Genomic DNA, 25,963 nt, shown 5'->3' with positions numbered 1-25,963 from the left:
TAACATCGCTCTTAAAACTCCCTGCAAACAAAGACAACTGTGCCTCTGCAGACGTGAAGAGCAACTGAGCACTGCCCTTGTATCATACTCCCTGAAAACCTCCCCTTCATTGCAAGGAAGCATGAGAAATGTTTTGTGTTGCTTCTGGTTTCTCTTCAGGGCTGTCACACTGTTGAATTTTTTTTTCTGATGTAACACAGCACAAGATAAAAATTATGCCTTTCATCTTACACCAGCACATGCCTTCTGAAGTCCTGGCCTGGGAGGACATCTCTTATATTAGGCCCTGAAAGCATTTACCCCAAGAACAAGATGGTTCCTGTCTGCTTTCCTTTCAGTAGACACTATCTTTGATTTTTGCTATTTTTGTTGTTTCTGCTGTTGCTAAATATGCTGACTCTTTCACTCAGTATCTCCTTGCGGAGGTCCATCCATTTGTACAAATACTGGTTTCTCCGTCTGCAGATACAGTGTGCTGAGATAGCTTAGCTTAATTGCATATTTAAGATGCCCATCCTTGACTTAAAGCCCATATACAAATGACATGGAAAGTACGCACTGAAAATTTCCTAAGTCTGCAGGGTTTAGAGTTGAGATAACTAAGCATGATAGCACAAGTTATGGACTTTCATGATAAGGAATGCAATGTCATGAAGCACATAGACCTTCGTCTGCAAAGGTACACTGGTACCAGAAATTCGGACACAGATTTAAAGTTAATGGTGGCAGAGCCCGGTATTTCCATGAAACACACTAATAAATAACTAATTTTCGAATTATATTTCCCCAAATCCAGTTTGCTACTGTTATTTTTAAAATCGCTCGTGTAATTGCACTCTTCTCTTTCAAGTTATGACCAGTTATTTACAGACCAAGCTCTGCTTCAGTTAATTGTTTTGTCTAGAAATACTAATTAGAGATCAGCAATTTCCAGCGATGTCATTACCACAACAAATCTTAGGGAAGTGTGGAGAAGCATGCTTCTTCTTGTTTTTCACTGGCACATACAGCTTTCAGAGCAACCTTTTCATACAGAGTTCATACTGACTCAGACATCCTTCACACTCTGATATCAGCATTTTTAAATCACAGAAATGATATCAAAGAAACCATAAGGGTCTGAATTTTATCACCAAAATAAATTCTGATTTAATGTGCTCTTTGCAATACTTAGGTACAATAGGACACATGATTAGAGCTTACTTCAGTTAATGGTATACCCATTGTGCCTTGTTAACCGAGGATGCATGGTGTACTCCTGCTTAAACTTTGAATTTCAGAGCTTTTATGGGTTTAATTTAGACCCTTGGGGCTAAATATGCATTGAAGATTGGACACACAACATCCATTACTGTTAAAAGTGGTTGCATACACAATCAGCTATATTTAACAGAGCAAATAAGCTTTTTCTAATTTCTTTTCTGATTACTGTATTCATTGTTTCCTGAAACAAAACAAAACAAAACACCACCACACCAAAAACAAACAAACAAAAAGAAACAACACAGACAAAAAACAGAAATCCAGTCCATGGCTTAACTAAAATGTTCTGAAAAATGACAGATGCTTGATTTTTTGCTTTAGTGGCATGATTCTGAAAGAAGCGGAGCTGTCTGGCATGGTTAATAAAAAGCACACTTAAGCACACAGGAATGTGACTGAAGCCAGTAGGGTAACACACACCAGGATATGGATGTGTTCACACGCTTTTCTGGACTAGGACCAGAACCCAGTACAATCAACCCCTAGAAACTAATTTTGAGTGCAGACATGCACACAGATTTTTGGTGGGCTTGGAAAAAGAGAGTGTTATTAGATTTGTTTGACAGATTCCTATTTAAGATGCAGATTTTACACACCAGATGCCTGCCTGAAGCTGAATATTTCAGAGGAGAAAAAAAAATCAACCAAAATGGTTGGACCATTTCAGAGAAAATACATAATTTGATCTGTAACACTTAATTCTGGCATAACCTAACTTCTGCGTTTGTTTCTTTTTGTTTTATTCATTAATTTTGTTTCTAATTTGCAAACTTAAACTGTACTCCCTCATATTTCCTAGCATTTCTGTAAGTAAAATATAGAAGGAGATACCTTAATCTCATATTTGTGCTATGGATATATAATATGTGAGTTCATGCCATAGGTTGAGAGCGTGTCTTGTTTCAAAATGTAAATATATTTTCAGTTTATAAATAAAATTCCAGGGTTAAAACTACTTTTTAGATTTATACCTACAATTTTGATCTGCAGAATGATGTATATATCCACTGTCTCTTATTAAGAACCAGCCAAAAACATCTATTTTATATAACATTCATTCCTTAAGCCTAAAATTGTCTGGTGTCAGTGATGCAAATAATACAAACAAACCAATGAAATGTGTTTTTTAATTAAAAGCCCATTTTGTGATCTGGCAACTTGCAATAAACGGCTATCAGACTGTTAAGTCTGACAATACAGAATTGGCACTTTGTCTATGGCACAGATTTCACACTTATCTGCATGTTTAAGTGCTACGCTGGACAGAAATGAAATTACAGTCAACCTTCCAAAACAGACCCGCAGGGGACCTGGACAAATGCTTGTTATATCAAGGGTTTGCTCTAATAAGATGCTACATCAGAATAATGAAGAGCTATCCCATTTGAATTCAACAGGAATATTCAGTAATTCTGTGGCAATTACTTCACACAAATCAATGTTCTGGTATCTTAAAAAACAAAAACCAAAAAGACACAAACCCACAACACAGAAAACTGCAAACGATGAGAAAAGCGAGCTGTATGCAGGTCACCCTTATGCAAGGGTCTGTCTAATTTGGCTAACTATCAGTGAACGAACTCATTTTGCCACCAGAACTGTTCAAAGTGGGTTTGGTACAAGCAAGGCTTGTTCTAAGGAACTTGGGCTGCAGTGCAAACTTGAGCATGATGCCTTGAAAGGCAGGGGCTGATTTTTCAGTCATGGCAATGGTGCTTTTGACTCAGATTGGAAGAGGAGGAGCAGACCCTCTGTTAGTGTCACTGCCAGGCTCCGATGGTAACTGCACACACTCGCTCTACAAACAGGCAACCCCTGTGGCAACAGTAAATGCTTCACCTTGCCATGCATGAGAAGGCGTATGGTAAGTGTGACATTGAGACCTCCTTCAGTCACTTTTGAGTCCTTCGTGTTCATCCTGGCCTTGTGTCTTCAATACTTGAAAGCAGCTTTGTGTATTTTTTTTCCTTCTCTTCACTTAATCAACCTACAAAGAGAGAGGGAAGAAAAAAAAAAAAAGTACCATTGAGTGGCTGAGGCTACTCTGGACCGAGAATATCATGTTGTACAAACCAATTAACATTCCTCCCTTTGATTTGCTGGACTGCAGTTTAGTGCTGAAAAGGCTCCTTTGATTATTATCCCTCCCCTACCAACTCTCCAGCCCTTCACCAATTACATGATAAACTCCCTTTGAAACCTTACAAATTCTCTTAACTTCCATTATTCCAAGGCTGAAAGTATGGAGCACAGCAAAGGGAAATGCAGTGTCCTCTTCTCAACGCTTTCCCTCTGTTAAACTTCGGGGTGTGTATATGCAGGATTTACATGTGCCTAGTGCTATTTTCATTTGTCTCCCTTTCTCTCTCTGTTACTACCTCTTCCGCTGTTTGCTCTTGCAGAAGAGAGATTTTTATTTTCTCTTCAGCTAGAGAGAAATTAATTCTGAGCCTAAACACTGATCCCTACCAGCAACAGCAGCTGACACATTATCAAAGACATCTGAGTAACCAAGAGCCACTCGCTGCTGTAAATCTGGGCACTGTCTGACTTTGTTTTTGTCTGCCAAGCCCAGAGGTGGCTCAGTCCCTCAAAGGCCAAAGCTGAGCTTCAGCTCTAAGTGGGAGGAAGATGTTTCTTAATTCCCAATGACAAATTGCAGATTTTCAGTCATTTACAAAGTCATAAATATCCTAAAATACTAATGAAAGCTGCAAGGGCTGGCCTTGAAGGGACAAACAAGATGCATTACGAGTTTACTAATGCAAGGACATTTATCAGTACAAACAACAGTGGGGGCAGGAACTTCACCAAGGGCAGGCAAATTCCACAGCAGAAAGGCTGAGAGACCCTTATTTACTTTTGTCCTTTTCAGGCCTATCTTACAGAGCGCACAACCTTTAAGCAGACACCACTCCTTTCAGTAGTCGTCTCTCGCTAATAACAGCCCTGCCTAGTAGCTGTGGATTTTAGAGATTCCCCAAGCTTTGACTAGGCTGGGCACTGGCTGATGACCACCCTGAGGGACAATCATTTTGCTGTCAGTGCTTCAGAGCGTATCGCAGCACCCCACCAGGGTGGCAGGGTGTTGTCCCCTTGCAGAGACTGCTCAGATGTGGGACCAAGCTACCATGAGATCAATCCCCTGAGAACTTCAGAGAGAGTGTCACGCCGAGTGTTTCATCAACTAATTAAGCTACATCTTAAGAGCCACGAGGCACTGACAATACTAGACCAAAGTAAAGCCCATCTAGCTGAGCATGTTATCTGTGAGAGAGGTAAACAGATGCTTGGAGAAAGAGCATAAGAAACACGCATGGAGTCATCCTTGATAGACTTTTGGAGCCACCAGCAATCAGTGATTCGTGGCCTTCCTAAATGGAAGACCACATCTAGGCAGGCATGGTGAATAGCCACCGATGGACCGATCCTCACTGAATTGGTCTAATCCCTTCCTGAATCCATACTTCCAGTCTCCAAAAGCTCTGGTCTCAGAGATTAATTATTAGTGTGGGGAAAGTGCTCCATTGTATCTGGCTTAAATCTGCTGTCATTAGACATTTTGCCCTCTGGGTGTTATACAAAGACCATTCCAATAAGTCACTCCTCTGATGGCTGAGCATGTGCTTTGTGCTTCAGCCTAAGACTGCTGGAGACCAAGCCACTCCTGATGCTTTTGCTGCTGGGAAATACCCGGGAAGATGCAGAGTTTTCCCTAATGTCTCTGCAGGACTACTCAGGAGCACAGAGAGCTCTGTGCCTCCAGTGATTGCAAGAATAGGAGTCAGACATGCCTGAGGAAAAGTGAAAAGAGAGAGGGAGAAAGAGTAACTGAAACTATTCCTTCCTAAAAGCATCTCCACAGAGCAGCTCTCATTTGCCTGCTCCACCACCAGGGATGATTTTCCCTCACCCAGCATAGAATCAGTGCATGTCTTATTGTATGCTCTCCGACCCAGGCCTTAGCCACTGAAATAAATCCCATTTGTTCCACATTTTAAGCTTACCACTTATGTTATACATCACCTATCTGCGTGGAGAAAAGTGGAAAAGAGGCAAGTGCCTGGGTGAGAAGGCAGAAACCAGAAGCAGCCTGGCCATGCCTCTGATGCACCATGTGTGCAAGAGGGTGAGGGGAAAATGTCCCAATTCCGCTGGCAGGAAATGACAGAGAGAAGTATCAATATTCTGCCTCTTTAAGGTCAGACTAGGGCTCCAGGACTCGCAGTGAAACCTTCAAGTGGGTGTCCAGGACAGTCCCTTCGGACAAATACAGAGGGAAGAGCTGAGGAGGTGGCTGGGGTTGTTCCCAGGCTAAGGAGGGGAACGGTCTTGTGGTGTTCACCTGCTCCTTGCTGAGGGAAGCGTGTTGGCTCTGGCAGGCCAAGCACCTTCTGCTCAGCTCTATCCAAAAACCAACTAACCAACCAAAAACACCCCATGAGCAAGTATATCAACAGTAGCATACAACTTGGACTGTACTCTGAACTGTACTGCAGCAAAATTTACCATCTGAGGTCTCCAGACTCCTAAGGTAGCTTAGGACACGCTTGGAAGGTTTCACACGGCAGATGTGCTGCTTCAAGTAGAAGCAAGGTATTAATGTCCTTCTGTGGATCAAAATTTTGTGATGGAGCTATGGCTGTGCTTCTATTGAAATATATTCCCATGTTTGAAAATAATCCTGGACAAGATACAGGTTCACAGTTGCTGTAGCCTTTTGCTGAGTTCCGTGATGCTACGACAGTATGATCACATTGGGGAAAGTTCTTCAGGAAACCCTTTTCCCAGAAAACAACACCCCCTCCCCAGTCCTGATCTTTTGCAGAGTAAAACCACAAAACCTATATTTTTAGCTAGCAAACTTGGGGTTCTTTTTTTTTTTTTTTAAAAAAAAAAAGGTTAAAAAGGTTAAAAAAAGGTTAAAAATAAAATTCCACTGCAAATATTGTTAAAAATATCATGGCTGTCCCACCTTTTTTTTTTTTTTTTTTGCAGGATTTTGTCTTTGTCCCTCCTCCCAACGCATTCAAACACTGTCACCTCGTACTAAGAGGCAGGACAGATGTCTGGGGGAGGGCTGGGAGTGTGTGTGCATGCAAGGAGTTACTCAGCTGTGTGAGATACAAATGGAAGGAATTCAAGAAGGCAACTTCACATAATAAGAAAGAAATACACGAAAAATATACATATACCATGAAGAGAGAAGTGTGCTCCCTTTGTCAGGTCATTTACGGCTGCCCCAGGTGTCCTGACAGTCTGAGTATTCTGCTAAAACATATGCAGCTTTAAAAAGAAAACCTGAAGGATCATCAGTTACCCAATTATATCAGCTTTAAAGAAGGACCGAAATACAATGCATTATCATTTTTTATTTATCTATCTAGTTAAGGCTTTATTTCCCTTCAGGCATCATCACAAACATGTGCTAGTCCAGATCTTTGTGTGCGTGGAGATGTCGGACCATGGCACAACAAAAAGAATGCTTTCTCCTACATAGTCTCCTATCAATCAGCAATACATCCACATATTTATAAACCCACTGTTGTAATATATGAGCACATCATGAATATTTAATCAGTAAAATCATTTCCCTTTCCTTTGCAAAATCAGCATTTTGAACAATTTACTATGTTTCTGGCTTATGCGTGCCTCTAAGTGTGAGCAAATAGTAAATACACAAGGCTTTCCTTCCTGAAGCTCTGTGGGACAGGATCCCATGGCTACTCTGGGTCTTGGGGAGGTGAGTCTCACAGACTAAGAGAAAGGCAATGTGTCACACTTTTCCTGACACCAGAGGAAAGTCGGGGGAGTCCATAGGTGATCAGAGAGTATTGCGCAGGCAGCCACATTCAATTGCATGGCTAAATGTTGAATGGGGTTTTATGTGATTTACTCAGCCTTCAACAAAGAGCTGGAAGTGACAGGAGAGCAAGTGGGTGATGTGCTCCCTCTGAACTCAGGACGCAGGACCAGGATGCACCAAATCCAAGATCCTGGGCTCTGCATCTCCAGATAACAAGCAATAAAAGTCATCTGCAGGGGGCAAAGGAAAGCAGATCACACCAGATGGGTCCCAGCAACAGCAGATATTTGCCTTCTGTGGGGCTGAACATGAAAACTTGAAGACATTTCCCCTGTTGTTTATCATGTAAAAGATAAAAATTTCTCTGTAGCTAGAAACATGCATCCAAATGCATTTTGAAGATTCCAATAAAATGGACACTTAGTCTAATGTAGATGCATTTTATGCATAAGTGTGTGTTTCTATACTTTTTCAATATTTGTTATCCCAAGCTGGCTTAAAAGGGCATGTCCTATATACTCATCATTTACTACCTAAGATCCATCAATTTTCTAACATGGCTTTTCAAGTATTGTTGGTAAATTCAGTGATTAAAATAACAAGCAGCTACGCCATGTTTTCATGAGATTACTACAAAGAACAGCACAGTTCCTCGAGGATTTCACTGAATTAATATAAGCTACAAGATGAACTCCAGGGCTGAAGGGCAGTGACACAACACACACACAGGTTATGAATCCATGCGGCAGAGGAGGTAGTGTGAGATGGCTACCTGAGGCCTACGACATGAAAACTCAACCCCATGATCTGCTTTCCTTTTACCCCTCAAGCCTGTTAACCCTCTCCCAAGAAAATAAGCAGATGACTGCATATAAGATGGCTGCACGGTGCTGAAAAAAAATGTAGTGCTTTAAATCTCCCAGGTGAACACTTCATGCAGGCAGGATAGGAGAGTGTCTGACTCCACAGCAGGCAGGGATGCTAGAGATGAATAAAATCAACATGGTACCAAGGAAGACAACAGGCAATTGATCTCTGAATTTAAAGCTGCAATAAATTATTATTTGGCATCCATGAATCTGCCAGGAAAGCTACTCATCTGGAAGATCCAGAGGAACAAGAGGGAGGAGGCAGAGAAAGACAGCGTGTATGGGGGTGAACTGGGGCAGAGCTGCACAGTCACAGAGCTCTGCTAGAAAGGGAAGAGACGTAGAGAGGAAAGGAGGAGAAAGGCAGGGAGAAAGAGAGAGACAAAGCTTCAGTTGGCTGATGTAGATAATAACATGAGAGGAATCAATGTGAAAACAAGGAGTGCCTGAAAATGTCCAGGGAGGAAGCTTGCTCTGGTACATGGAGTCTGGATCATGTGGTTGTTAATCTGAGCTTGTCAGGAACGAGGAAATTGGTCACAGCATCCAGCACAGCATTCCCTGAGCATGAGCCTCAAAAGCGACCCTTGAACCTAATAATAGTGTTTCATCACCATCAACAATAAGATCTAACTATGAAGAAAGCAAAGAAAAAATCTACAGATAAAATTCGAAAGGACAAATTCCAGTCCATTCAGCAGAAACCACGTCTATTTTAAATGAGGACACTTAAACTCTGTTGTCTAGTTCCCACGTTTCATTTGACTTACATTAAGAAAGCTTAAATATGGGAAACATATGAATATCCAGTCTCTCACAGTACATCTGTCATTTCAGCAGTATATGGAACCATCCCAAAGGAGGGGTAGCTAAGCAGATGGATCAAGCCTTAGGGATAGGGGACAGGAAAAGACAGCAGCTGAACAAGAAGACTAAAACACGAGCAAAATAATCTAAAGATGAACAAAGAGAATTATCATGAATAAGTAAACACTGATGTTATGGAGGCAATACTTAAGAGTTTGGTTCATTGAGCTAGAACTCTTTAAAAAAAGAAGTGTCATTAAAAAAAAAGATAGTGAACAAGTCTAACAAAGATAGAAGAGCAGAGAAAATCAAAACATGGGAAGTCATGAAAAGGTTGTACCTAAGTCCTCTTGATCAGAAGCCTCCCAGGTGGAGGGAGACCTCCCAGGAATTGGAGGAAACACACTGGCAGGGATCACGATGAAAAGCATGGACCTGTATTTTCGGTAGAGCAGAGTTCTTCAGGGACAGACCCACGCTACTTACATGATTTTATTCTTCCACTTAAACTGAAGGGAATATAGGGAAGGAGAAGGTGACTGAAGAGAATATAAGAAAATTACTACAGGACAAGAACTGATGGCATTATCAATGGAAATTGACACATCTGCCATAAATGTAAGTTTTAAAGTTAAACTTGATAAGCTAACTGCCACATAAAAGTTCATGCTGTCAAATGAAGAAATAACTACTTTGCTTTCAAGTTTTTTGATAAGCTAAGCCGTTATCTCTGGATTTTTACTTAAAAGTAACATCTCTGAATGTCAAAGAACTAAACAGTGTAATTATAGAGAAAAACAGTGGTAGAAATTAGAACAAACATCCCCCTCCCCCCTCCAAAAAAAAAACAAAACACAACAAAACAAACACACCAAACAACGACAACAAAACAACCAAACCCAAAGCAAATCATAAGCAAAACCACCTCCAATCATATTATTTTATTTCAAGGAAATTATTTTCAGAAATCGTGGAAAGTGATAGATATAACCAGCTGTTTATACTCTCAGATGAAGCAAAAATAAAAGAAGACTGGACATTTGCTAGAAGTACACTTCTTCAGTTTACGTATCAATTGAAGGATACAGAAATCTGCTGTTACTAAACTATACAGTTGTGAGGTTACTAAAGACAAAAGGCTCACAGGATGCCCACAACAACACAATAGTAATAACAACAACAGCTCTTCAAATGATTTCTGTCTCAATAATAACTGCTTGGAAAAGGAGAAATTATGCTTTAAAGCACTTCAGTCTTATACAGAAGCCTTACCAGGAGAATCTGATTAAGAAACAATAGCTAAGGAAGCAGGTGCAGTACCAACCTTTCTACTTTGCCAGTTCCATCTCTCAGATTACTGGAGAGGACTGTAAACAAAGGAATGAGATTATCCATTTTATTCACATTCTTATAATTTATCTCCCAACATAGATTTCATGTTAATCTCTTAACTCCTTAATGAAGTGAGCAAGATCTGCAGAACCCAGCTCCATTAAATTGTTGTATCACAGCCCTTTTTAAGCAAGCAGATAGCTGGGTGGATCAGAAAATCCAGAAATGAGAAAATTCTGCGTGTTAGCAGAACATAGGGTGGGGGTCTATCTGTAAAATGGGCTTTCAGTAAAAAGTTTAAAAAAAATAAGGCAAAGGAATAGCTCAAGATCAAAAATAAAACAAATACTGGAAATAAGGTTTCAGGAAGTTTATAAATCAGATGTGCCTGAAGAGACCTAAATAACAATTAACTAATATGAAAGTAAACTGAGTGTGGGCCACTGAAAGCGCAGCAATTGAGTATACAAACAGATATATAAAATATATATATGTGTCAGATACATGTTTTACAAAAAAAAAGGCAAAGTATTAGCTCAAAAGTCAAAGGAGATTAAAGAAAAGCACGTTATTCCACAAATTAAAAGCTACCAACAAAAGACAGTTACACACCTTAATAAGCCATGTGCTCCTTTTGCTAGTTATTGTAAAAATCCCTACACCTCTGATCTGCAAAGCTCTGTAGTTACTACAGATATCTTGAAGCCACAGGTTCACCAAAGACTTGTGAAATTCATAAGGAAATAATAAACTCAAAAAATAATTTTATGAGGTATTTAACGAGGTACTTTTTTTTCTTTCAGGAGGGCTATGGTTAATGCTATATTGTCAGAGGAAGAACCTATACTATCTACACACAAATCCATCTTTGTGTTCTCCTTGAAATGATAAGTGCTCTTACCCAATAGGGCTAATATAGTTATGCCTCATTTTCAGAAGATAGCCAGACTTCAAATAATCTTTAAAGAGAACAGCAAAAGATTACAAGCAGACTTATTTCTCCTGTTTTCAACTGATGTATGTTCAACTGCTGAACTCAGCATATGAGAGACCCATTCTTTAAACCTTTTTGTTTTATTTAAAGGAAATGAAGAGCAACATATTTATTGACTCTCTTACTTAAACATTGTCTGTAAAGACTTTTGAGTAAATATTAGGGCACAGTGAATTTATTATGGATAGAAAACTCTTAGAAACACAATAAAGACCGTTATTGACAAGACTATTTAGTATCAAAATTCAATGATGAATTGAAGATCTAATAACAATTATCAAGATATTATGCTGTGTCAGCATAGACAGCTACACACTGCCAAAACATAGAAAGTTATCCCTTCGGAAAACATCACATGTCAAACAGGCAATAAATGGTATCAAATGCCTGGAAATCAAGTTTCAGGAAATCTAGAATAGCCGTATAATGGCCTTCTGCAAATGCAAAACGGATCTGGAATCCTGAGGGAAATTTCCTGAGTGATTTCCAGGTTATGGAAAACAGTGATTCTTTTGCCAATGATATCTTCCATCTAGCTCTTCTCCTCCTGCCCCTGCAACTATTCCAGAAAGAATTACCTTGGCAGGAATACAGAGAGCATCTTCACAGTTTGCCATGAAATAAAAAAGCATAAGAGTGCGCATGGCAATACTTGGTACAGATCCACTTGCCAACTAACTCTCCTGCATATGTGAAAAAAACAGCCAGCTAAAAGCTCTCATAGGTGAAGCTGCCACCTTAGTCTAATGAAACATAGAGCCCTTCACGAACATGAAAGTTGTTGCCACGTTAATTCTGTCAGCCTACCATAAATAATTCTGTACAAATACTCTCTAGGAGGATTGAGTTCAAAATGGACCAGAAGGTGCTTTCTTTGCTTTCCTAATGGCACTGAATGCAATTACCTGTGAGCTTTATCATGGACCTGGCAATTTGCAAGATCAGGGAAGGCAATATATGCATATACTAGCTATATAATATATATACTAGTATATATACTTTTTTTTCCTCAAAACTATGGCTGGAAAGTACAGGGAAAAAAAAAGCTTTACCTGCCACTTTATCCTCTGACTCCAAAACTGTCAAGTTACGCATCTGTTCTTTCCTTCCTTCCTTCCTTTATTATTATTATTATTAAAACATTTCTCAAGTTTTAAATAGAAATTTTGCTTTACTTCCTTATGTGTAAACACTCCAACTTAATTGCAGAAGTCTTTCCCTGTGGTCTGAAATAATAAATCTAATAAAGAAATGTATATGTATGTATGCGTATATATAAATATATAACGTGTCATAGTGAAGATGGGGAAAAAAATTGAACAGACTAGCAACAGTAGGAGCATGGTTTTACCAACACAAGAAATAGTGCTTGTAAGCACTATTATAATACAATATATAATTTATAATTATATATAACATGTTATAACATTAAAATGTTATAACATAATTTATAATAATATAACACTTTATAATACAGTAAAAGATTTTCAGTCCACACTGTTCCTGAACAAAAAAAAAAAAACCACACCACTTTCTGATGACCAAAACATTGTGAAAGTGTGTTACATTTGTCAAATAACTCTGTCTCCTCAAGTTAAATACATGACTTTGACATTCCATAAATGCATTCTTTTATTTTTTGAAATAATGTTTCAATTGTAGATTTACTTCTGTTTAATTCAAAGTAAATAAAACAACTAAAAATGTTCTGGAGCAAACAAACTTTGTTTGTTCATTTAAAAATAAATGTACTCACCTCTTTTTATTTCACCAAACAAAAGACAGTCAAGCCTAAAGAGATATTCTCTTTTCCAATGTTTTTAAATCTTTCAGAGAATACAGAAATTGTTCACATATTCTATTTCCAAGATATGTTAGGTGAGCAAGATTTATATACACATACTTTAAAAGATTATATACTTTTACATGGTGTGTGTATAAATGCATGGAATATGGTTATATGCCTGAAAGCAATTGAAGTACATTTTTACATGATAGATGCATACAAATGTTAAAGATTGTTGGGACAAGAAAAGCATGATATTTGAATGATATCTTTATCTTTAGCAATAATAGACTCACACACATAAAGAAGAAGAAGAATTGTATTTGCCAGTAAAGACGAGTCCTGATCAATCTTATCAATCAAAGGAAAAAATGTCCAAAACCTGTAGAACGCTTCAAGCAATATGGGAGGTTCCTTAATGGGAAACATTGACCCATCAGGTATGCCCCTACTACAAACAGAATAAACAGATATTTAAATATATTTGTATTATTATAATACCATCAATGTTCAAATGAAGTCTGCCTTAGAAATATGTATTTGTCCAACCTATTTGAAAATCAGAAGTTTTGTAGACATATCCAGTTTGATAAACATGAATCAGTTGTTTCACTCAATCAAATATGAAACATGTTGGTTAGGGAAAACATGCTAATGGTAATAATACGTTTCACCTTGTTAAATAGAAAAATGTTATATATTGATATAATTGAATCTCTAATGCAAACAAGCAAAAATATCACTTTTGTAATCACCTTAATTATGTTATTTACAAGGCTGTGATTTGAAAATCCATTCAAGCTCCCTAGATGAATAAATAAATACTTATTAAAAAAAAAAATCATGAAGCATCTAAGAGAGGGAGGAAGAAGAACTCCCAACACTCTGCCACAAGGGAATTGGTGTCACTCTCTGGACTGTGAGGCCCCCTCTGGGACCCCACAACTCATGCTTGCTTGAGGCAAGGATGAACTGGGAATTCTTAGAAAAAATAAAAGAGAAACTGATCCAATAGGAATTAAAATCCTAACAGCTGCAAATATGACTGAGTGCTGTGAATACCTCTTCATTTTCAAGGATAAAAGGAAAATCAAAAAGCAGTGTTGCAATGTACTGTCATGTCACTGGAAGTGTTGTCTTCACAAGATGACTTGTTCTCAGTCTTAACTGTTGACTCAACAAGATGATTTAAATTCTCAGTCCATGGCAATTAGTCAAAACTTATAGCATTATAAGAATTTCACTGTGAAAACCAAGACTATCCAGTGGGTACAAAACCCAGGAAATTCCTAGAGCTTCCTTTGAAACGAGGTTTAAGAAGGGGGGGTGGGGGGAATAAAAAACAACCAGCCCATAATGAATGACTTTTTTGTGGGTGGTCAATACTCAGAGTAAAGAGCCAAGCACATGCCAAGATTTAATTCACCTAAATCGATATCTTTGTCACTGATTTAAACCAGGAGAATCTTTAAAACTCAAAAGCAAGTCTAATTGATGAAGTATTCAAAAGCTAAGAAAAATCAAATAGTTTATTTATTAATGACTTTGAAGTGCCAGTTGTAAAGTGAATCACTTTATCTTCTTTTAACACTTAAAGAAAACAGTACTACAGCAAACAATTTGCTACTCCTGTGAAACCAGAAACGGCATGGAGCTGGGACAGAGGAGGGTCAGGCTGGGTGTTAGGGAAAGGTTCTGCACCCAGAGGCTGGTAAGGCACTGGGACAGGCTCCCAGGGAAGTGGTCATGGCACCGAGCCTCTCAGAGTTCAAGAAGTGTTTGGTCAACGCTCTCAGACATTCGGTCTGATTTTGGGGTGGTTCTGTGTGGAGCCAGGAGTTGGACTTGATGGTCCTTGTTGGCCACTTCCAACTCAGGATACTTTATGATTCTAACCATTACAAAGAAAAGAACTTCTTTTTGCACAAAACCAACTAGTTTGCTTCACAGAGCCACTGAACTGAAACACCACTTCATGAGGCATCTATCCTTTTATCTATTAGTCAGTGCCTTTCCTCACAAATACCTACCTACTTACCTGGAAGTGTAGATATAAACTCCCTGACCACTTTCAACATTTCAAAGAGATACAGTGAGGTCCGGTGTTTCAAGTTCACACAAGTTTCATGGAGCCTCGGTCTAACTAAAGGAGAGAGGTCATGTTTCTACCGAAGGAAAAGTTGTGCTATGAACCCATCAGTGAACTTCCAGTAGGGCTGCCAGGAGGTGGGTATGCAGATGCACACTGGACACTCAGCAACTCAAAGCCAGCCACACAGAGTGGTTTGGGTTAGAAAGGACATTAAAGATCCCTTTAGACCCTCTAGTCCAACTCCCCTACCACGGGCAGGTACATCTTTGACTAGATCATGTTGCCCAAAGCCCTATCCAACCTGACCTTGAACACTTCCAGTGATGGCGCACCCCCAACTTCTCTGGTCAACCTGTCCCAGTGTCTCACCACAATGTTCATGAAAAATTTCTTCCTTACAACCAACTTATATTTACCTTCTTTCAGTTTAAAATTTGCCCTTGTCCTGTCATTACAGGCCCTGATAGAAGTCTTTCTCCATCTTTTCTTTAAGACCCCTTTATATATCAAAAGGCTGCAATAAGGTCTCCCTGGAGCCTTGTTTTCTCCAGGCTGAACAACCCCAACCCTCTCAACTCATTATGAGACAGAAAAGTGAGAGGAAGAGACTCTGGAAGCGAAATAATACAATCGCTTAAAAAAGCTCCCATGTTCTGAGGAACTGCCTACAAAAGTGCTCTAAGCAGACACAAGGTACATTTTTTTTTGTAGTAGCTTTGTCACTCATACACAGTCCATTAACAGAGTTCTTTGCGTGTAAGTCAATGTAGAATTGTACCACAAAGTGGTCCATTTGCTCATTTGAGGGAAAAAAAATGCAAAGATCAAGACAAGATAGCTGCTGACTTATTGCAGACTCCAGAGAAGTACTGAGGAATGGATTTCTAGTAAACAAACCAACAAAACACACACACAAAACAAACAAACAAAAAACAAATAAAAGAACAACAACAAAACATTGCAGAAGTGTGGGTAGTACCTACATCGGTAACTCATGGTGGGCATTGGCAGCACATTAGTGACACCTATAGAAGACACTAAATTCGAAGGAAATTACAAAGGAGATGAGCTCAAATATAAGCAGGAACACAACAACATGAAAAGAATCACAGCGTAGAAATGCATTTCAGTAGAAGCAGGGAAAGCAAATTCCTAATAGTGAGTCAAATCTTGAAAGCAATAATGATACCAAGGACCTGAGGATGACAGAAGACTGTGCATTAGAGGTTGAAACCTTATACTTCAGAGCAGGGGAAGAGGAAGAAGCCACATTCACATAACCATGTCCTGTTTCATATTTACATCTGGAAACTCCATAACCACTCACAACAAAGAAGGATTAAGCTGGAGTTCATTCAGAAGAGAGTGGGAAAGACTATCTACAATGAAAATTATGTAAAGATGTAGCTTATCTAACAATAAATGAGGTAGCCTCAAGAAAGCCTACTGATATTTGAGGGAACTGAAGGAGAGAAACTAGGATGCTACAAGTGCTGTTGGCTGATGTGAGGATGAGTTAACTACAAAAAAAGAAAGCAATTATAGCCAAATTTCTGCCCCCAAAATCTGTTTAGGGTATCTCTCAGGCTGAATTATATTCTCCAGAAGCAGCACTGCCTCTGGCATTTCCAGTTAGAATGGACACACAAAGCTTCCTTGAAGCTTTATAAGAAATACATTGAAGTCAGCCAAGGCACTCAGTGCTGGGAATGCCGGATCAGGTGTTAAGCAGAATTTAGACATAGAACACAAATTTTGCAGTAAATTCCAGCTTGAAAAGTTCATTTATTGACCCACGTGTAAATTTTTGAAACAATGTAGGGTGTGTGTGGTGTAAAATTTTTTGTCAACCCAAAGAAGTTATTTTTCTGCAATTGAATTTTCATACGGATTTCAACTTGCTAGTTTTGTATTCTATTATCTATAATATATTTCAAAGTAAAAAAGATAACACTTTGAAATGGAAAACTAAAACGGTACAATTTTACAATCTTGAAAAGGCAGTATGAACAGTCCTTGTGAAGCTTTTATTTTTTTAATAAGGAAATCAACATATTCCCACAGAATGTTTAGATATTGACAACTGGGAGGAAAACAAAACAAAACAAAACAAAACTGTCTGCTGTTCTATAGTTTCATCTTGTAATGGAAAGGAAACAGCATTGAACGAGCTAATGAGGTCTTTTTAATCTCTAATTTCTAGGACTTTGTACATTTCCTTCCTCTTTTCCATTTTTACAAGAACCTTGGCATTATCTTTAAGTTAGGGAGAGGAGGAATGTTTTAGAGATTTATTTTTTTTTAAAACTATTACTCAGATAATGAATAAGTTAACTAGGTAAGAGAAAAAGGAGGTCAAATAGTATTCCCTAAGATACAATACTTATGTGTTTTTTTTTTTTTCTTTTTCCTTCCCTCCAGTACTCTGTATTGAAATCTGAAAAGCCCTTTTTCAGATTCTGCACTTTGCTATTGCACACGTAATAATAGGACACTGGCCTTTGATACAATTCTCTCCAGGGAACAAAAGCTTCCTTTGGCACAACTACAGCCACTGCTTGTTGTAGGTTACACATGTCTTGCCAGTCAAGCATGATTAATAACTGTTAAAAAAAAAAAATGCTCATGACCCATGGCAAGTATTCTTTCAACTATAATACCAGCATTATGGGCTCTGAATCTCAGTAATTTTAAAATGTGCTTCTACAATGGAACTATAATTTAATTACTTTTTCTGCAGCCTGTTCCATTTTGTTTCATCACTTTGATTGCACCATGCGCTTGGCAGCTTATGGAAGACTGCATCTGCCTCCAGGATTATTTCACTAGGCTCTTTCGACATCTGTTTCTGAAAATGACTTTATTTGCAGTGGCATAAAGAATAATCAGAGACTTGTTTAATTCAGATAAATTGAAAAAGAGAGAGACACAGAGACAGAGTTGGAGGGAGGGAAGAGACAGGGGGAAAAAGAGAAAGCAAATCTAAGCTGCATGCTGCAGAAGACATCAAAATAATCTGAGCTGCTCCTGTGCTTCTGAAAATGCTGTTATCTGATGGATGATACGAAACATGAAAAAGATGAGTCACTAAGTCACTTTCCTTTTTATGTTTGGGTGGAGTTCTTAGATGCAATACATGAGCCATCCTAGCTAAAGCTTCGCCTTGAGCTTGATCAGTTTAATATAATTTTCATGAACTCCGTTTGCAAATCCATCCCACAACGCAGTCCGAAATGACCTGTAGCAATTGACAAAAGTCCCTACACTAAAGTGGCTATAGGCAAGCTCCAGCGTGAGCTGACATCCTTCCAAGAGAGGCTGCAGCAGACACCTGTTGCAGTGCCATAATACAGACTGCTGAGCACACAGCTCAGCAGTGACTGTGATGGATAACATCCACACGCCAGCAGACGTGAACTGGGTCACCTGGGTATCAGAAGAGCAAGTGCAAGGCATCTGTAACAGGCCTGTGCCTGTATCGGCTTGTACTCAACACAGTGCAAATCACCACTGGCGACTGCAGATTATTTTTGTGTTATGGGTGGGTTTACTAAACTTCCTGGCACACTATGGAAAGCATTTAAAAATGTTTTATCTAACAGATCACAGATATTGGTCAGGTTTTGTTCCGTTCTTTATTATTTGCTCAGGGCCAACAGATCCAGAAGCATCCACTGCTTAAATAAGGATGTGCTACAGGAACGCACCCCTGGCAAGAGTAAGTATTGACCAAGCCATACAGCCTGACTTTTGGGACTAGGATCACTTGAATTCAAAGCACCTGGCGGCCAGTCCATAAAGGTAACATGCAAAAGCAATCTCCAACATGCTCTAGGTTTTGAGAGCTTAAGATCCTGCCTCATTGCTCCTTCCCTTCTGGAGGTTTTTCCTCTGTCTTATTTGCTGGTATTTTAGGCTCTATTGCTGTAGCAAGCATGTCAGGAACAGCCACACGTGTCAGGAACAGTCCCACTGAACAGATTATCCAGCCAGTTTGGACACACATATTTTGGTAGGAATTACTGTAAGAACAACCTGAAAGGAGGCCGTTCACCTCTCAGAGTAATACTGGAAAAAAAAAAAAATCTTTGTCCTCAAAAATAATAGGTATCATGCAAACACACAATGGCTGGGCCTAAGCAACCTAGTTATAGCCTGACTGCCGCAGCTGTGTAGCCTTAATTAGCTGTCACAGGCATTTGGGCTTTCCTTTATCTTATGGCCAGACTGCAGCTTGCCTCCCTCATCTGCCTTGAAGTCCCAGATTCCACCTGGGGCTTCATCCTTCCAGCGCAAGTAACTCCCCAAACGCCGAAGATGTGCTCTCAGAGGTGCCCATGCACTATGCTGCTGTTCCTGTGGGAAGGCCACAAAAGAGAAAGTCAAAAAATTCCTTCACTTGTGTATTTCACTGCTCAACTTTCCTGAGCACAATACAGCAGGTGAGCTGAGGATCTTGAAAAGCTCAAAGCTTCCACACACTGATATACTTATAGGCACTACAAGAAGCAAAGCTCCTTTGGCAACCTGTGTGTCTCGCAAGCTGGCAAGCTTGACAGACTACATTTAGGAGCCTGGTTATTTTCATAAAGGAAGCTCAAAAGCAAACATCTCAAAGCTTTCGGAAAACAACCATAGATCTTGTTCAAAAACAAAACCATAAACAAAACAAACAAAAAAAACAACAGAGCAAAACAAAAATATACAGCTAATGAAAAGGAAGAGAGTCCTCAAGGTAGAGTATTTTGCTGAGGAACTATCTGAAACTCAGAAGAACAAGGTTCTCAGTCCTTCTACCTAACCAACCTCCCAAATAGAAATCTTATGAGGAAGAAGGGAATATTTGACAGCAGATATCATCTGTTCACAGAAGATTTCTATTTCGGAAGCCATCCTGAAGAGAGATGCAGTCCAGTATCAGTGCATGACTGAAAATTTCATTAACAGAGATTATTAACCATTATGATTATTATTATTTTTAATTTAGAACAATTCACTTCCTCCCCTCGTACTTCACAAACCCGGGCTGTAACACAGCAGTTGCATTGGGCCAATGACCAAGCAAAGAAGCTATTTATCGCTTTTTTAGAGTTTCAAAGTAAACTATACCTACCATAAGACATGCAGGTGGTTATTATAATTTGTCAAGGCTTTGTCCTCTTGCCAGTATTAGCAAGGAACAAGAAGCAGTCATGCTTAATTGGAAATTCTCCCCAAAGAACTTGTAAGAAGATATTATTTTACAGCCAAGGTGAAAATAGGTTTGCCTCTGAAGTATCAGTTGTTGAACGTTATTGCACAATCAGTAGATGTCTTTGTTGTAGTGCTGATCAGATGTGGCTTGGTAGCACCCCAGAAGGTTTCATAAAAAGTGTCCTTAAAAGACACACAGGATAAGTGTTTGAACATATGGATGTTTACCTTAACTTACTCACGTGACCCTGAGACAAAGCTTTCAGGCTGCTGGTAGCAACTGCAGACAGAAGACACTGCAAGCCCTTAAGCACTGATAATAAAATAACTGTTCTCAAGGTCAGGGTCAATCCAGGACAGGACAGCTCTTTACTCACATTATTTAAGAGAACAACATGGTTGCAAGTTCAGATGTTCAGCACCTGTCCAGATGTTCAGAAGTTGGTTATGTGCTTTGATAAGCTACTGAACCAGTGATGGATGGAGACTTCTGCCAGCAGGATGCAGAAAGGGAAGGCAGAAAGAGTGAGACACCGAGGGAGCAGAGGTTCGTGTGGAGCTGACTTGTTTTCATACCAGAGAAGACTGAAGAAGCCAGAGTAGAACGGGTGAAATGGTGGCACTGAGTCAGAGAAGGACACTTTTACCATCACCCGAGGAAGGACAGAAAATGCCTGATGCTTTGTACAGCAAAGGAGACAGCAGCCAGCTAACACAAGTTGTCATAACACTCTCCCTTCTCCTCAAGGAGCTGATGAAGGTAGCACTGATGGAGACAGGGAAAGAGTCAGTGGAGACTGAGTATTTGATGGGAAAGAAGGGACCAGCGAATCTGGTGCTAAGCATCTGGGATTGCATCAGCCACGATCAATAGTAACAATGAAGTAGGTGTGAAAGCTGAAAAAACATCAGGGTGCTCAAGATGTTCAGAGCCTTGGAGACACAGTATAGATACAGCCATGCTTGATTCACCCACACTGGCGGAGAGACTGTGTCCCTGTCCTCTTAAAAGCAATGGCCCTCAGAGGTAAAACCTGTTCCCCCTCCCTCACCTCCTCCTTTTTTTTTTTCTTTAGGGGGTGGGGGGAGTGGGTAAATTAGAGTAACCAGCTTGGTATCTGCCCTTTTCAGGTTCAGACGTGGAGTTTCAACGTTCACGCACAGCTGCCACACAGGTCTCCTGCCACCACAAGATCACTGCTTTGCACAGGACTGCATTTAAAACAGAAGCTCCCCCAGGGTGGTAACAGAGCTATCCCGCGTCTATTTTCAACTGTCTGTAACGGAGTTAAGTTCACTATTACGGCTTCAGCTGTATGAAAACGGTTTTAACTACTTTTCTGAGCTCTTTGTGAGTTAGGCTGTGACACAGTAAATCTTTTTCAACAGAATTACTGGACTGTGATTATCAAAGTGTTAATGTAGGTCATTTGCATCTCTACTTTTTGCCTTCATTTAAGAAAAGCCAATGATGCAATGTACGAAGAGGTGACAGCTATAGCTGTACTATCTTGGTACTTGTCTTTGTACTACTTGGTCTTTCCTTCAAAAGAAGCTAGAAATGAATTCCCACCCTCCCAGTGGGGGCTGCTAACCACATGCTAACTGCCTGACAAGGACCCAGGCTAAAGCTCTCCTCCTGTCACCACAGGCTCACCCAGAAGCACATGAGATCCACCTCAGGAAGCAGACATGAGAACAGTTCCTACTTTCTCCAAGACATTTCCACTGAACTCCAGCAGAAAGTGAGGTTATGCAAAAGCACAACCTGATTTTTAACCACTAGCTTGCACGAGGCAGGGCATAGAAACTTTTACTGAGGACACTAAAGGTGACACTGGTAACACTCCCAAAAGCAAAATCAACATAGGTCAACTGAAGTAGCAGAGATGCCTGCTAGGCGTTGAGACACTGGCAGCCAAACCACCATGCCTCCAACTCTTTCTGCAATAAAATAAAGGATGTCTGCAGTCATTTTTATCTTTTTTTTTTTTTTTCTGGAGTCTACCAGTTACTCCCAATGATGCATCCGAAAAGCTAAACTGCTCAACAGAATTACTTTTAGGTCAGCAAAGGAGGACTACAATGCAGCATATTAACTGTTCCTCTTCCCTTTCCCCTTGATATGCTCCATACAAATTACCCATTTATTTCCTTGCAGCATTTAAGGAAAGATACTTACAAATTGTTTTCTGATGCTCCATTTCTCAACTATTTAATAGATTTTCATCTACAGCTTATGTATACATCCTTGAAGTGAAATAAATTAAGAGCTGCTGAAATTAATATGGGTGCTCTTTGTAATGGGCAGGTCTAGTTCTCATCTACAGCTATTTTCCACCTCAATAGGGGAAATGATAAGATACAGAAAGAAAATAATCAGCGTGGGAGGCTTCACTGTGCTCTGCTTAATTATCCGCTGTTCAATATGTGGCACACACAGCAGTGGCTGCCTTCATGTCCACACACGTACTTACACATAAAACCTATGTGCACTGGTAACAGAGTTGATATATTTGCTGTAAGCTGGGGTATAGCAACAAAGCATTGCCAAGAGGATCTAATCTGCATTCATTTATGAAACAAATCAAGATTTTCACAGACTGCAAGAGCTCCCAGCCTTTTTAATACTGAGTTCATGCACAGGCTCTTTTTCTTCAGGATCTAAATCTTCAGTTGATATCATAAGGTGAAGTGTTGTCTCTGGACAAACACAAGCAACAACATTCAGTCAATTTGTCTAGTGTCTTTCTGTTCTGTACTGTAATATAAAACCAAGATCATTAAGAGATCGATCATGCAATTCATATACACATATATATTCATTCTCATGGAGCCCTAGATCCATAAAAGTGCTTGTATTAGCCACAAAATTCCCTCAATGCTCAGAGATAATATTCCAATCACATAAAATTCAACAGCAACTACTGTTTTATCATACAGCCATTCCGTACACAAATGTCAGATTATGCATTGTTCTTGCCACTGCAAATGTCAGTCTGGATCATTCACGGGCTATAGATGTGCCCCAGGTTACCCTGAGACCTCTGTGGAGCTGAGGCATGAAATTTCAGCACTGCACAGGGTGAAAAGCCTTCACTGCAATGATAGTGATAGGCAAGGATACATTGATATTGTCTTCCTGACACGAAGCAAGTTGAAGTAAAATACTAGTCTGTGTGCTTCTGACCCCTAGAGTAAACCATCAAAGAAAAGCAGGGGAGGACAACTTCAGTGGATGTGTAAAATTCATGATCCATCCCCTCTGATCTGTGGGCACGGGTGAATGGGCAGTGGAAGACCACAGGTGGGGCTCTTCTGGGTGCAAACTGAACCTTTATGGACAGGGGTCAGGCATCTAAGAACCATGGGAAGGAAGAGAGCACAATGTTTGGTGGCTGACTTCTACCATTCCTTTACTGTTCCTACTGTAACCTGTTGATTATAAAAGGATGCTGGTGAATGTCTTTAAGATAAGAAGGTAAAAGAGAGAGCATTTTAAGTAAGGGTGACATGCACAGAATGTTACATGTCACACACGGAATATTAAATGTTACCTTCTGTTTCCCTTGACTTCCTTGTACTCTAAATAGGAAAGGTGGTGAATGACTCTCAAGGATTTTCTGGGTTTCACCACCAGCCTCCAGGTGGCTATGCTTCACAATTTCGTATTGCGACAGATTTGGTTAATGGCAAAATTGAAAAAAAGATTTAGGCAGCCTGAAAATGCTGAATCTAATCATTTTGTGGTTTTGTGGTAGTATTTTTTTCCCAAGTCAGACAAACATAAATTCCCTTGAAGTATTAGGACCTTGGAGAATAATTACACAGGTAATTTGTTATTACGGCTAGCTGAATAAAAACCAAAAAAAAGTCTAACAACACACCATTGCCTCCCAGAGTATTTCTTCCAAAACAAAGCTTCAAATGCTATATAAGGCCTAAGGCATCATGTTTTATATGAGGTGCATATGTTGTTAATGGAGGGATATCCACAGGGATATCCCCAAGCCCTACACAAGCTAACAGCACCGCTCATTCCTCCTGGTCACACTGCCTGTTTCCTTCTGAGCGCCCACAGCCTGGCAGTGAAGGTCTCTGCCAGACAGTTCAAGAGACCTAAGCCCTAGTATTCTGAATTTCTCCAAGCTATTTTGTTAACAATTCATAAACGAGAAACTGCACTACGACTCCTATTTACCTAAATATTTGCCAAGCATCCGCTATTCCCAGACATTTTCACTATGAAAAAACAACGGAATCCAGCTCTCCAGGGAATGCAGATAAAAGAGAGAATCACAGTACTGAAATGCTACTGTACTCCAATAACGTTTGAGAAGGCTAGCAGAAACAACTGCGAAGCAACAGAAGAGTTGTAAGTATGAAATGCAAAGATGACTAAGTACTTAAGCAGTACCTTTCAGCTCATGCAAATACATAACACAAAATCATTCCATTTCTATTCCCTTAATCACTGAAGCTGATGTAGAAGAATAGTCACTTCCCCACTTCCCATACCCCCCCTTCCCACTTCCACTTCCTCCACCCATACACACACACACCCTGCAGTTGCTGACATTCAAGCAGTTCTAAAAAAAGGTTGTTTTGCTATGAAGCTTTTGGAAATATATAATGCAAAACTCTTACCTCCTCCTCACTGATGGACAATTAACACAACCAAGCATGACTTCACTACCAGACTGAATACAACAGCTGCACTCCTTCATAAAATAAGACACAGAGTTACTAATTTTGCCACCAAAGTCATCATCCTTTCAGATGACATACTTAAAAAAAAAAAAAAGAATCTATGGAGTAGATGATAAAATAACTCACATATTTTAGCAAAACGTAGACTTACAACTCCAAGTCATGTAGATTTGACAGAAAGTAAATTTGTACACAGCCTATTACAAAAGACTTCTTGTTGGTCTCTCCCACAAATACATAAGTCACTGACAGGCTACTTGAAAAACAGCTTTTTCATGGAAAATTGAGTTTTTCTGTTGTTTTTTCTTCTTTCAAACAAGGAGTCTTATTTTGCCACATGAAGGACACTCCATATTTCATTTTCCAACTCTGATCACAAAATACATTTGCAGCACGTATTAGAACCACAGAGGCTCTTCATAAGGAGACAGACGTCTGTCCTGGATGAGCTGACAGTCAGTAGATAGCACGTAGCTGCTGGAATTATCAAAGTGTGAACTCACTTGCCAGGCTCTCTCCCCTTCCCCCTTTTCAGATCTGGCCAAAAGAGCTCTGAGAGAAAGCTTCTTCCTTTCCTCACCCCATTATCCCTTGCTCTGAAGAGAACAGAGCTCAGCATGAGCACTGAACTCAAGTACGGAGGAATGACTAGTGTAAAAATGCTAGCAATGACAAAGGAATTGCCAAAAAAATAGGCAGGAAAGCCCTATACCAATGGCATCTGAGCTGAAGAAAATGGCAGGGTTACATTAAACTCCAGGTTCAGATGGGTGAAATTCCTTGAATGTCCCTGAACCCAGTATTTTCTATCAGGTAGGGGCTATTGGAATATACAGGAACTTGGTGCAAGGGCATGGGTGAACTAATGGTATCTGAATCCAGCTGCCTATGCCATATCCTGCACCACCATGGTCTCCTAGTTCCTGCAGGAATTTTGGCCAAGCAGAGCCTCACTGCTTGGACCTATGCATCCTATGACTTCACCCTTAGGGCTCACAATTCCTGCTTTCACGGTCAAAAACAGTGCTGCAAATTCTTCAGACATTTAAGACAATAACATCCCGTGTACTTAGCCAGCTCAAAGCAAGGGAACACAAGCCCTTCCAAGTCT

The 25,963-nt window shown here is 39.8% G+C and overlaps 1 protein-coding gene across 28 annotated transcripts in view; it reads right to left on the bottom strand.

The window, feature by feature from the left end:
- The window catches only part of LOC118249967 (poly(rC)-binding protein 3-like), a 514,794-nt gene that overhangs the window by 60,091 nt on the left and 428,740 nt on the right, over positions 1 to 25,963 (bottom strand). For 27 of the 28 annotated variants that reach the window (XM_050708844.1, XM_050708845.1, XM_050708836.1 and 24 more), the window contains one exon: positions 3,103 to 3,250. In XM_050708844.1, coding sequence (XP_050564801.1) covers positions 3,103 to 3,180 — 78 coding nt within the window. In that variant the 5' untranslated portion in view covers positions 3,181 to 3,250. Of the gene's footprint in view, positions 1 to 3,102; positions 3,251 to 24,789; positions 24,864 to 25,963 lie in introns of all 28 variants that reach the window. The other variant, XM_035550507.2, reaches the window with a different exon arrangement.

Source organism: Cygnus atratus, chromosome 2 (assembly GCF_013377495.2).
Source record: "Cygnus atratus isolate AKBS03 ecotype Queensland, Australia chromosome 2, CAtr_DNAZoo_HiC_assembly, whole genome shotgun sequence".
NCBI lineage: Eukaryota > Metazoa > Chordata > Aves > Anseriformes > Anatidae > Cygnus > Cygnus atratus.
The sequence above is the reverse complement of the archived record's forward strand: the minus strand, read 5'-3'. Positions and strand labels throughout refer to the sequence as shown.